At 44.3% G+C, this 13,030-nt stretch overlaps 1 protein-coding gene across 5 annotated transcripts in view; it reads left to right on the plus strand.

Annotated features, from left to right (window-relative positions):
* Window positions 1-1,316: 1,316 nt before the first annotated feature.
* LOC125719920 (glutamate receptor 1-like) overlaps window positions 1,317-13,030 on the plus strand; it is a 71,602-nt gene continuing 59,888 nt past the window's right edge. For 4 of the 5 annotated variants that reach the window (XR_007385245.1, XR_007385246.1, XM_048994811.1 and 1 more), the window contains exons 1-2: window positions 1,318-2,142; window positions 2,362-2,496. Coding sequence is in view for 3 of the 5 variants with exons in the window: in XM_048994811.1 (XP_048850768.1) it covers window positions 2,061-2,142; window positions 2,362-2,496 (217 nt within the window). In the remaining 2 variants the exon portion in view is untranslated. Of the gene's footprint in view, window positions 2,143-2,361; window positions 2,497-13,030 lie in introns of all 5 variants that reach the window. The other variant, XM_048994813.1, reaches the window with a different exon arrangement.

Here is a 13,030-nt window from a genome sequence, read left to right on the forward strand (position 1 = left end):
CTCCCTCCCCATTCAAACAGTTTAACAAGCTCACAAATTTTAGGGGAGGGGAGAGAGGCACCTCCAACTCTCACTTGGCGTGTGTGATAGTCACGCCATGGGATTCACATGTAATAGCTGGTATGAAAAGGAGACCGATGCCTATTGTAAGCTGGCCTTCATAGATATGTAAATGTACAGATAAAAGGTTGTGGATTAAGCGAAGGAATCATGCAAATTTAATACACAGACAAGAACTGGTGATATTTACAAAACCTGGCTACGGCCGAGCCCTAGGACTGCGGAGGGACACCGAAGCACGTAGGGAACAGCTGCGAAGTAACAGTCACATTACTTGCGCATAAGGTGTGAGAACCGGCATCCGTATTAGAAATGCTCTTTGCTTAGCAGATATATTTCAGACTCGCGGGCGCACAAAAAATATGTCTTAGGTCATTGCTATGCCATTTGCAAGATGTGCTCAGATGGTTGTACATACATATGTACACACAGGGACGGATTATGGGTTGTGTGGCCCCTGGGCAAAACGTTCACGAGGGCCCCCCTCCCCCCCCCCCACCACCAGCACCACCACCACAGCCACCACAATTCAAGGGCCCTTGGCAGCCAAACGCCCTCCCTAGAGGGTCAGGGGCCCTTGTAGGCAGAGGATCAAAGAATGTAGGCCCTCTAAAATAGACAAACGAAAATACATTGTTGATAAGCGTTGCAAATTGTTTTGGGCTAGGGGCCCCACGGGCCCCCTGCACCCCAAGGGCCCCTGGGCAGCGGCCCCGCTGGCCCGGTCCGTAATCCGTCCCTGTGTACACATGCAACACACATGCAACACACACAAACCTAAACACCTGCATTTTGCACTTATACATACATATGTATGTATGTGTGTGCGTGTGTATGTGTGTGTCAACGGCTGAAAGTTGAATGGACACAAACATGCAATGGAATGATTTTTTTTGGTGATTTAAATATACATAAGACAGCAGTCTGAGTTACTAATTCTAAGAAATCTTTATAGCGAATGTAGCTTGTAGCCATTACTTTTGTGCCCATAGCGTTTCGCGCAAACTTGACTAGCCTACAGTAGGTCTCCGCCGCAATCACACAAGCATCTGCATTTTTATTAGTGCCAGAAATCCAAAGGCATCGCTTCTCAAACAACATGAAACAGACTGATAGAGGGGAAGCCGGAGCCTTCAGTTAGGGGATTTCATTCACATCAGGCAAATCCTCCCCTTGTAACGGAAAGGATTCGTCAGTGTGCTATATTAAGGCGCTGCCTCTGATTCGGTCTCCGTTCGTATAAAGTATACATGCTTCAGTCGTAGTCATTCAGTCCCTGTGATCTCCTTAGACGCAGCGCTGTCGTTTATTCAGGACGCGAAGGGAACTTAAAGAAAGACACGGTCTGCGCCACAATGAAAGGATAATCTCTTACGAGCGATGAGATGCATAAAGATATTTAAAAAAATGGAAGAAAGTAACAGAAAGATTAGAATGAATGATATTTATACAACCGTTACAACAGATTTTAACAGATTTGTTCATCTTCTATACTAATCGTCCACGCTGAAGCAAGTTTTTAGGATTAGTACAGAAATTTGTACTTTTGCATTTTCACCTATATTTGCAATTTCGACGTGTGCACTTTTAATTAGATTTTTTTCCGTCCAGTGGAAAAGTTTCGAGCATTGAACAGACCGACTTAAGTCTTATTTTACGGTGCGTGGCGTATCCATCTGGAACCATCTCCCGCAAAGTCTGCTGACTTCCAGCAGTCTCTTGATAGAAAGATCACGCTTCAATCTGTGACACGGTAGTAATAGCATATTTGCCAGGTCCCTCGTTGTCTGCCCGTCTCTCTGGGGAGTGTAGGTAGGGCTTGCAGTCACGGCTCTTTAACAGCTAAAGATAGCGCTGTGAGGGAGAGGAAGGAGCGCTCCAGTGTGTCTCTTGCTGTTCGGGGGACGCTCTCAGCGGGGCGATCGCAGAGAGACGCAATCCACCAGCAGATCTATGATTGCAATTCGGCTCCTTTTTTCTTTGCTGATGGTAGAGGAATCATGCAGCAAAGCTTTGCCGTGCTCTGCATCAGTTTTCTTGGGGTGTGTCTCGGTTCAAGTTTCCCAAGTAATATAAATATAGGTGAGTAAAACGAATATTGCGAAGACGAGATGCTGGAAGTGCGTTAATTCTGAAGTGTGTTATCGAATTGCATGGAGATATGCACGTGTAAGGAAGTTGGAATGATTTGGACGCTTAATGGATCCCTGCGTTTGTTAGTGCTGATTAATGGCTGTTTCTTTGTGGAGTGTGTAGTCGTGTTTGTGTAATGGTGGATTTGTTTTTTGTTTTCCCACACAGGGGGATTTTTTCCCAGCGGCTCACACGAATATGAGGTTTTTCGTTTTGCGCTCTTGCACCACCAGGATATACCTAAACTGGTACCTCACGTGGATATGGTCAATATCTCCGACAGCTTCGAAATGACATATGCTTGTAAGTACGCATAATGTTTGTTTAATGTTATTTCGCTTATTTTATTTTTATTTCAGTCTGGACATTTTATGATGGGAGGCGCGTCGACCGCTCGCCGAAACATTTCCGAAATGTCACTTATTATAATCTGTTGCGTTACCTGTGAAGTGAGGAAGAGCCGAGACTCCAAACTGTAATTTTATCATGCAGGCCTAGGATATTGTGATGTGTACTTTCTTGTAGAAGTGATCTCTGTAAGTTTAACTTGTGTAGTCGGCTTATTTTCTCCACATTAATATTTTAATTATTAATGTTTGTACTGACCTATTTTATACGTGTTGTTCTAGTCAGTCTTTTGTCTAATCATTTTCCAGTCAGTGCTTTCTGTACGGAAAGATTTCTGATCTGATCTGTTACGATCAGAGCACCTTAGTGTCAAAAGTATGAGTCCCCTTTGCTGCTGACTACGCCGTTGTGTAAAACTGTTGATTTCCCTATTTTTCCCTGAATCTCTCTGGATAATAGGGTTAGGAATGGCCGTGGATCGTGTTTTCGTGATGTATATCAGTAGGAGAGTAAGAGCAAATTAAAATATATGTCCTGTAATACCCGACTGTGACACAATCGGGCTGTATTTACGATGGAGACGCGCGGATGTACATTCTGTGCTCCTTTCCCGTTAAGTGCGGCGCCGGACTCGCATTTAACACTTAATAGTTTGTAAACCGCGATTTTCAGTCGATCGTACCACAGAGCCATGCAAGATTTCTCATTTCAGTTCCTGTATCACCCACTTCATGATTCATCTTGATTTATTCCTTGTTTATTTTGGGGGAAAACAGATAAAGGAATCATCCATTCGCGCTTATCGGCTGTTTTTTAAAAATGTGCTTTTAATAAAAGCCTTTTATACATATTTAAAATGAACTTGTATAGAAATACTGCAAGTATTTGGTTAAATATACCTCATGAGCCTTTGATATTGGTAACGCCGGCCAATCGCAAATGATACTGATTTGCTTTTAAATTGAGAAGACGAGTGTAACTTGGATGTTTAATTTGCTCTGCTGAAAAGAATGACATGTTTATGGGATGTCATCACAGTTCATTGCTGAGATCACCACGGGGAATTGTGCGTGTGTGACCGCGTCCTCGTTGGGTTGTCTGTCTGCAAATGGACTTCCCTGTGTGCAGATCTGGCTTAATGGCGTTCAGTCAAACGGGGCTTTAAGCGATCGAAAGAAAATCTCATAATAATATCCGTGATATTCATGCATTAGATGACTGTGCTAAAGCGGATGTGTCATCTGTTAATGTGATTTAACCACTGACAGGAAGTCCCTCAGCCGCTAACTGATAGGACGTGTACTGATTAGCCGTATGCTCGTGCCAGGCAAGAAACTCTTAAACACTAGTGCTTAGCAAACCACGAAGCATTAGTTACTGGCTGTAAGTGGGTAATGTACACACATTCAAATAAGCAGAGAGGCATTGGACCTGCACAGTAATTACGGCAGCGGTGGATAGAACCAGGGAAGCTGATGCTTATTCGCGCTGTATTGAGTGTCTGTGGTACCTACTCATGTGGTACATCGGTGTGGTGGAACTCTGAAGTTCTGGAAGGTCTTCCCATTGTATGATCGGGGTCAAGACGCATGAAGATGGTCGGGTTGGTGTATGATGGTGTCTTGGGGTCTCTTGGTGTAATGTTGCTTTAGAGGATTCTCAGTGATGCCGTAGGGTTAGGGTTGGAGGTGGGTTCTATGCCGTAGTTCAGGCCTCACCTTTACTCCAGGGATCATCCCACACCTGGTACCCGGCCTGATCTAACCGGCTGTGCCTTTGCTATTCTTAGAGCCACAACTCTCTCTTTGTCTGGATCATGTGTGAGACGCATATCTCACTGTGGTCCTGGCCGCTGGGCCGTTAAAGGGCAGCGGAGAGATGAAAATGAATTACTGCAAGTCCGAGTGTGACACAGCACTGCGTCACTGTCCTGGACACCGGCCTTGTCTGTGCGCAGCTCTGATATCGAGTCAGTAGACTGGAGGTCTTCACGTCTACAAATCCAGAGGCGTGAAGTAAATAATATCCCCCAAAGCGGCAGTAACTGTACTGGCTTGACACCCCCATCATGACAAGAAAGCCCTTCTTTTTACACCTGACTGGTTCTCCGCCAAACCCATTGCATTTAATGACCATAGAGTTCAAGGTGCTATCAGTCAGTGATGGCCATGCTTTTTGAGTTGAGTGTATTAAGGAATACCTCCATATGCGTTGAATGACAAGGATCCCGTCTCAAGTCCTTCAGAGTCTTTATTGTCATCAAGAAGAAGCCATGACAGGCGTTTGAGTTTCGTGTACGGCAGAAAAATATTTCCCGTCCGCCTGTGTGGTGTCAGCTGGTGCAGAAGTATGGCTTCACGACTTGCAGAAGATGCAGGAAAGAGATCTTCGCTTACGCCACTGAGAGCTAAGCTGTGCACTAGCATACTTAAAGCTGTATGTAAACCTAAAAGATAGTTGTATATTTAAATAAGCAGGGTAATTCATGTTGTGATCAGCTAGATAGAATTGATAGAATATATTCTATCTGACACTTTGACCAGAAGTACAGAAATGTGTTTAATGGCAATCTATGTGGCTCGTTGGGTTAGGACTTTCTGCCCATGACCAGAAGGTCATTGGTTTGAATCCTAGGGTACCTAGTTGGGCCCTTGAGCAAGACCCTTAACTCTATCAGTTCCTGGGACTGACTGACCCTGTTCTTTCAACTCGATGTCCCTTTGGATAAAATTCTCTGCTCAATACATGTAAAAAAACGTTTGTTATGTCGACTAAAGATGTACTGTAGGTACTGATTAATGATTAATCTATGGGTCGAGATTTCGGGAATGTGCATTTGGTCGCCACTGTGTCGGGATTGGGGGGACAGTTTGTATTACAGATCGTGTTTGTAGATTATAGAGTCTTTTTTTTAAACTTTATTTCCTGGCACCATTAGCTGCTAAAGAGGGCTGTGTTGGAGCCCTTATGTAAATGAAGATATCAGTGACAATGCCCCCAGTGAAGAAAAATTACATTACCATAATCTTCCAATGAGGGTGATTAAATTAAAAAAAAAGAAAAAAAAGAAAGTCAAATAAATTCAATGCCGTCCAATTTCTCTGGGCTCCTTACAGTCTGTGTCTGCTCTGTCAGATTTGGAATTTCTATACATCTGTATTACTTGGATGTTATTAGTAGGGGGTAGGGTGTGGTGTAATTAGTCGAGTACTTAATGCTTTTATAAGCATGCTGGCAAAGGCATATGAATGGGAAATGAACGTGAATAATTGTGCAGTGGAATCGAACGGCTTGAGGTTCGAGCAGCTGCTCTGGAGCACTCACACCGAAGGTTACGCCAAGTTAGCCGAAATGCTAAAACGGCGACAGCCAAGGATGGCGGGAGCGAGGCGCGACTTGGTGCAGGACGTATTCGTTTCTCTATGCTACCTGTAACCTTGGTGCTAGACAGCAGATTGGGATTTGCATTTAGCCCGAAATACATCTGTGAATGTTGTTACACGGCAAGCCTATTCAAGGGCTACCTATGACACACTTACACGGGTCTCTTTCCATAACCACATCTGGCTTGAATTTCAGTGTCCTGGTGTCCGCATTCTGTGTAGGCTTGGGTGTTACTTAATTTTTCGTACTGTCCAGACATTATACCACTGTATGCAGTGTTTTGATGGTGTTTTCAAAAACATCATTCCAGTAATATGCCCAAAATACTGCGATATACCCAAAACACTGTGGTATATATTTTAATACCTCCCAAGCCTAATTCAGTGTAAGAACACGTAGCAAAGAGGGTCAGTGACACATCTGCTCAGTTGTGTGCTAAGAACAGTACGGAATTTGTAATGTTTCATGCCAGTGTAACTTTGCAGTGTAAAGCAGAGTGCCCAGTTCAGACCCTTGCAAGGCTAGAGACCAGTTGTGCTTAGAATTATTACAACACAGCTCGACCAGGAGACCCCGTGAAGGAACTGCAGACAGGATTCACTCAAGAAAGCTGGTTATTTTTGTGCTTGTCTGCTTCTGAATTGTTTACACTTTCTGACAATGAGGTCACATCACCCTAAGAAACTTACCAGCCTAACGCAGAATAATCAGCGGCAATAATAACAAAGTTTCTATGAAAATATATAATGAGTTCTGGTTCGGTGATTGTCTCTTGGCAGCTCTGTTCATTCCAGCGGCTTCGGTTGTCGGAGGGAAAAGCATTCTCACATGTATGGAGTCCGTGTTCAAAGAGCATGTAAACGAACGTTTTTAAGACGAGCTGTTCCCTGATGTACTCTCGACAGTGACAGGCCTTTCGTTCTGTCCTTATGCGGCCAAGAAGTAAGACGTTATGAAATCGTCACATATCAGGACGTCCAAAAGAAATGGATTGATGCCTCATCCGTCATCTTTCAAATGTGCTGTCTTCTCTGTGACTTGCATTATTCAACGTATTCTGTGACAGATCTGTTGAACTGGTGTCTGTTGGCATGATCACTACTGCGCTGGTTCATCAGACGATTAATTTTTTATTTGCTGTTTTATGGCTGGTGTTACGGATATTTTAGTTGCACCAGAGTTTTAGAATCTCATTTAATTCTGTAAAAAAAAAGTTATAGGGGCTTGTGCAGAAGTGCATTTAAGTAAGTTTGGCACTGACCATTGTGAGTGGAAAATCACGATTCCGGGCTCAGCGAGCAGCCAGCATTGCTGTCCGGAGTCTCTGATGATCTTCCAGGGTCTTTGCATGCCCCAGGACAACTTCCAAGGCTGGGCGTCCAAAGCAGGGGAAAGTTACCAAAGTGTATATGCTGTAATATTTATTTTTTAAAATATTTTTTAAAATGTAGTTGATTGCGTGTTTTTTTTTTTTTCCGAGGTCAATTTTGTTTCCCATGAATGAATATAAAAATTGAGAAAAATATTTGCTGTCATTTTCAAAATTACCGTGGGTGGGTCGTCTCATTATGGCAATGCAACCTTTTACCAACATGCTGGAACGCTGAGAAAATTGTTTTGAGAACTTTGGATAATGAGTTCTAGTGATTTTCTTGCGGTCTTAATGAGCCCACCGTAATACATCCGGTTAAGTGTTTCCTGTATTTTTTTTTTAATTTCATTTACTGTTTTTGAATCATTTCATCATTCAGGATTCCATCTAGGCTCATTTTACCTGGGACACTCTGCCCATATTTTTCTGGAGAAATATTTAGTCAACTGGTTTAAATTGATAACTCAACCTGTTTCAGATAACTAGAGCAAATTTTAATAGTAATAAAACCGACTCGAGGATTATTGTAGCAGTTTTAGTTCCATGTTGCACGACAAGTCATTTTAAATATTTGTTCTATGAGTAGAAGTTCTGTCCTGCTGGGCCTCATGCATCACTGAGCACCGACATCGCGCCTGATTTCCGCGTGATCAATTCATCATGGTTGTGTTTGGTGTGAGGTTGATTAGTAATGCCTGGCTAATCACGGTTACATTGTTACATTTCCCGGTCGCCATGTTAAAGACGTGTACAGCAGGGGGGCTGTTAATGCTGAGGGGTTAAAGTCACCTTTCATCGGAACCTTCTGAAGGCTTCAAACTCCTTCGTAGATGTTGACACTCTGACAAAGGCCCCAGGAAGGAACACCCTCCACGGGACGGAAAACCACATTAAACGGTAATGATGCGAAGGTACATTCATGATTCAGTTAGAGTTCCCTGTCGCAGTTATTAATAAATGCGGTAATTACCTAATTGAGGCCCAAATTACCAATTAACACTTAAAGACATATTGAATAAATGTTTGTTAAGAGTATGTTGAAGGGCTCATAATAATGGTAGTAACAGAGGAAGAAAAATATGTTTTATTACAAATATTGTAAAGCAATCCTTGGGGTAATATTAATATTTGATGATGGGTTTAAATACTTGTGAATTAGACTTTAATCGAGATACAGGCTTATGTCTGGGTTTGATCCGGGAAGTGAGAATGTAAATCAAGTGGACGTATGTCAGTCCTGATATGGGAGAGGTCAGATATACTGTATAAAACCTCTATAGTTACAACACAATTGTTTGTTTTGGTTGTTTGGACACACGAATGATGAAATGTGTACACTAACGTCCATTATGTCTGCTTTGGACACGATGAATTTCATTATGGCTCTTATGGGTCGTAATCGGACATTGCTGGAAGGAACGCAAGTCGAAGGTTGACTGTGGTGTGATTTGGAGACAGGCCTATTGTGTCTATCGCTGGTTTTTCTGAGTAGCTTGCTTTCATGATTGCCTATTTCACACGGTGGAATGACAGAGAAGGCAGATTAAGAGAAAATATTCAGGACAGGCTCTCAAATCTCTCCAGCTTTGCTTTAAATGAACATTTTATCCTGTGTGGTTTATCCACTCATCCATCCATATATTCTTTTTCATTTCCAAGTATAGTTATCGCAAAGCACCTAACATCTTCCCGTGCATTATAGCTTGCATATGAATTAGTAAACTTCACTCTTAGAGCGGGGAACCATTTCTGGGAACGGCAGGTAAAATATGCTAGTCTTTTGCATGAATTTTAGCACTCCTACCCTAAAAGTCCATTATCACAGACGTGATCATTTATCCGGCTCTGATTCTTGGCCAGTAATGGTGCCGCGGCTGTGTAATTACACATTATTCCGCCCGTTCCGCTGTCTCTCTCCTCCTCCAGAGAGCGTTCTTACGCGGCACTAAATTTCTACAGCACCTGCGCCTGAGCCAATGTGGATGGTACACCAGACGGGGGGGTGGGGATAATGGTTTTATTGGATGTGAGGCATACTCTGATATTAGCCAGCGAGTAGCCAGAGCGGGGGTTTTCGAGTTATGCGCCAGTCCTCCCGCCCGCCCGCCCCACGGCGGCCTCCAGAGGTGCCCCCCCCATTCCGTCTCAGTGACACAGGAGCGAGAGATAAACACTGTTTTATTTGTCATTCCAAAGGCTGTTCAGATCTCCTAGTGTCTAACATTTGCTCACGGTTTCCAAAAACCCAGAGCCGTCTATAGAACGGGGGGGGTGACCAAAAGCCCCCAGGTGTAAGACATCGATAGAAAACCCCAGAACAGCCACTCCTGAGACCTTCCGGTGCAGCTCGCCAGGCAGCACCGCAGGGGACCGGCTGTTGTACCTTAAGCACTCGGGATGTCAAACGCTGCTTATGTCATTGGGCCGGACGCCACGGCGTGGGGGGGGGGGGGGGGGGTCCGGCTTGTTCAGGGCAGTTCGGCACCGATGATATGTGACAGTATCTCATTATCTTTCGACGACTTGCCACCTAGAATGAGAACAGCACCCGAGGGGAGGGGGTGCGTTATAGAGAAGAGCGTTTGGTCTGATATGGGCTGGGGAGGGATGAATAATGGGTAGGCTGGCATCGGTGCCAGAACGATCCGACGGGTGGGCCTGAGATTTCCACAGGGGGGCGCCAGTGATGTTACGATCCTAGGGTGGGCATCTGGATGTGTTGGGTGGGCAGCAGTGTTTCTGTCAATAGCATTGGGGGGGGGGAGGGGGCACTTGTCTGGAGCTGATGTTGCAATTCACAACACACTCTGGCTCGCCTGACACTGGTGGTCAGCAGACTCCATGCTTCAAGCTGATTGGTTAAACTGCGAGCCATGTGACCTGCTGACACACCTTTTTTGGAGAAGAAGCAAAGTAATGTTGGGAGGGAGCAGACGGCATTGGATATCACTTGTCGGATAATAAGGCCAGCCCGCATCTCGAGTGCTCAGGGTGTATCTGAAATCTGCTTAACACCGTTTACCTTCAGGGTTTGCGAAATTAGTCGACTTCAGGATCATTTTCCCTTATTTACACTCTGCCGTATGTTCCGTCTCCATGCCAGACGTTTCCACATAGTTGTAGAACTGCACTTGCGTATTTGCATATTTCGGCGATCTTCTTCAGCCAATTTTGATCTTGTGCTGGGTTTAAGGATGATTAAGGTTTCATGTGGGAAGTAAACCATGAAGATGCTGCTCATATATGTCGCTGCGTACGTGCAGAACCGACCTGCACAAGTCAATCTGTCTCTTTATGTTGGAACAATTTGCCCGTATCTATTCATCTCTGCACGCTGCGTCTTTTAACACTTTGGCCTTTGTAAGACCCTTAGCCCTATGCCTGAATACTCTTGACATTAAACTTAAGTGCCGGTCGCTGTGGTTTGCGGAGCTCGGAGTCACGCAGCTGCTTAAACGCGCGGAGGTGACACTCTGCATGTAAGTCGTGTTTCCCGGGGTTCCTACGTGCTTCCATGTGCCCACCATGCAGGAAGAAACCAGCTCATTCGAGGGGCTACTTCACACTGCCCACCCTGTCACCAACACTGTGGTGGGACTAAGGCCATTTCAGGCAACACTGTACATGGAGCAAAGATGTATCCTGCATCCTCTTTCAGAGGAATTAGCCAGCTGCTTTTAAGGGGTTTCTCCAATTTGAATTGGATCAGTGTTCAGCACCGTGGTCTCACATCTGAGTCGCGTGTTTGGTGCTTATGGCAGTTCTACTAATTGTTCTGAGGGGAGAACAAAAAAAAAAGGATTGGTTCTCTCTCTGGACCAATCAGATTGTAGCGGAGGTGGGTCCAAGCAACCAGAGGAGGTGGGACCAAGACATCTGACTTGTTGGTCCTGCCTCCTGTAGTTGCCTGGACCCACCTCCTTTACAATCCGATTGGTTCTCTCTCTGGACCAATCATTTTTCGTTCTACCATCAGAACATTTTTTTTTTTTTGTAAGTAGAACTCCCATGGGCGTGTTTGATTGCCACCTGTGCATGTGTGTGCGCACTTCCCTTACTTGCGTTTAGGACCTCAAAGTGGACCGATGGTCCTCTACAGTCTAGAGGCATGAATCACTATTTGTAAGTTGCCCTTAGTATACCGGAGTGGGTGCCCTCTGCTGTGCCCTCTGCTGTGCCCTCTGCTGTGCCCTCTGCTGTGCCCTCTGCTGTGGCTCCTGGGATTCACTCCAGCTTTATTGTAGCCCTGTAATGAATAAATGATCCTCAAGATGACTGATGATATATGGAATAATGACATATATAATGTGTGCGTGTGTTTTAAATGCCAGTGCTTACGGATTAGCACTCATGAGAATAAAGCACCCAGTGTTTTAGGTGGTAGGTATGGCTATTTATTGCATTTTGTGACCAATTATGTAACAATTAAAAGCGCATTATTGATATATAAAACACTTTCCCTGCATTAGCTGGTGACACATACATGATCTTATCTAGCTGTCAGCACTGAGTATCACTTAATTGGCTACATCATGTTTCATGCATGCAGATTAATGTGAGCAAAGTCTGACGGTCTTCTGGTGACGTTTAACACTGAGTGAAGGAACCTTCATGTTGTGGTACGTGTAGCTAATGAGAGCAACCTTCATGTCACAGTGCATGAAGCTAACGACAGGAACCTTCATGTTACCGTACATGTGGCTAACGACAGGAACCTTCATGTTACCGTACATGTGGCTAACGACAGGAACCTTCATGTTACCGTACATGTGGCTAACGACAGGAACCTTCATGTTACCGTACATGTGGCTAACGACAGGAACCTTCATGTTACCGTACATGTGGCTAACGACAGGAACCTTCATGTTACCGTACATGTGGCTAACGACAGTAGTATGAATAAAATGACTTTCTGTTCGATGCTTTTGGGATTGCAGAGTCTGTTGTGACATTTTATTTAATTTTTCATTTAAACTCAGTGAACCAATTACTGGTGGGGTGGGCCAATTATCGCTGATGCGTATTGCTCCAGATTCCCATTATATATTCTACTATGATATTCAGTTCAGGATTTGTATATATACACACTGTACCCTTGGTTGCATAGTTGCCCTGGAGTGCTTCATCTAACAGGTAATACTAGCATTTCACTAGGAACATCATTACAGTTATGTAATTAACGTTATGCAACTGTAAATGTGTTCTGGAAAATTCCAGATGGTCTGTGGGACAATAAACAAACTTGACAGTAAAGGTGGGGATTGTGAGAAGTGCCCAGCCTCCTAACACACCCAGGTGTGCTCACGCCAGTCCAGAACTCACCCCAGACCAGCGTGTTACTATTAGCTGAGCACGTCAGAAGCACTGTGGCAGACTCGCCTGACAGGTCTGTTTCTGAAGGCGTGGAGATCCCGAGGAGATCTTCCTTCCGGGCACAGAGGTAACCAGGGACCAGAGAAGGTCAGCGATATGACAGATATATAACGAATCGTGGGGAGCTGCTGTGACTGAGCCAAGCTTGACTAAAGCAGTAGATCTTCAGTCCTGATTTCAATGCCTAGTGCACAGAGGCTGCCCTGACGATGACCAACCGAGTGTTTTGTGTTTTAAGGACCTTTTCAATGAAGGATCTCCTGTTTACAATCGTATTATTATTCCCTTACTCATTACAGACACAAACATCAATAACAAGAAAGCTAACTATGCACACAATTAAGTTAAAGGTCAACCTTT

Source organism: Brienomyrus brachyistius, chromosome 24 (assembly GCF_023856365.1).
Source record: "Brienomyrus brachyistius isolate T26 chromosome 24, BBRACH_0.4, whole genome shotgun sequence".
In the NCBI taxonomy this organism is placed as follows: domain Eukaryota; kingdom Metazoa; phylum Chordata; class Actinopteri; order Osteoglossiformes; family Mormyridae; genus Brienomyrus; species Brienomyrus brachyistius.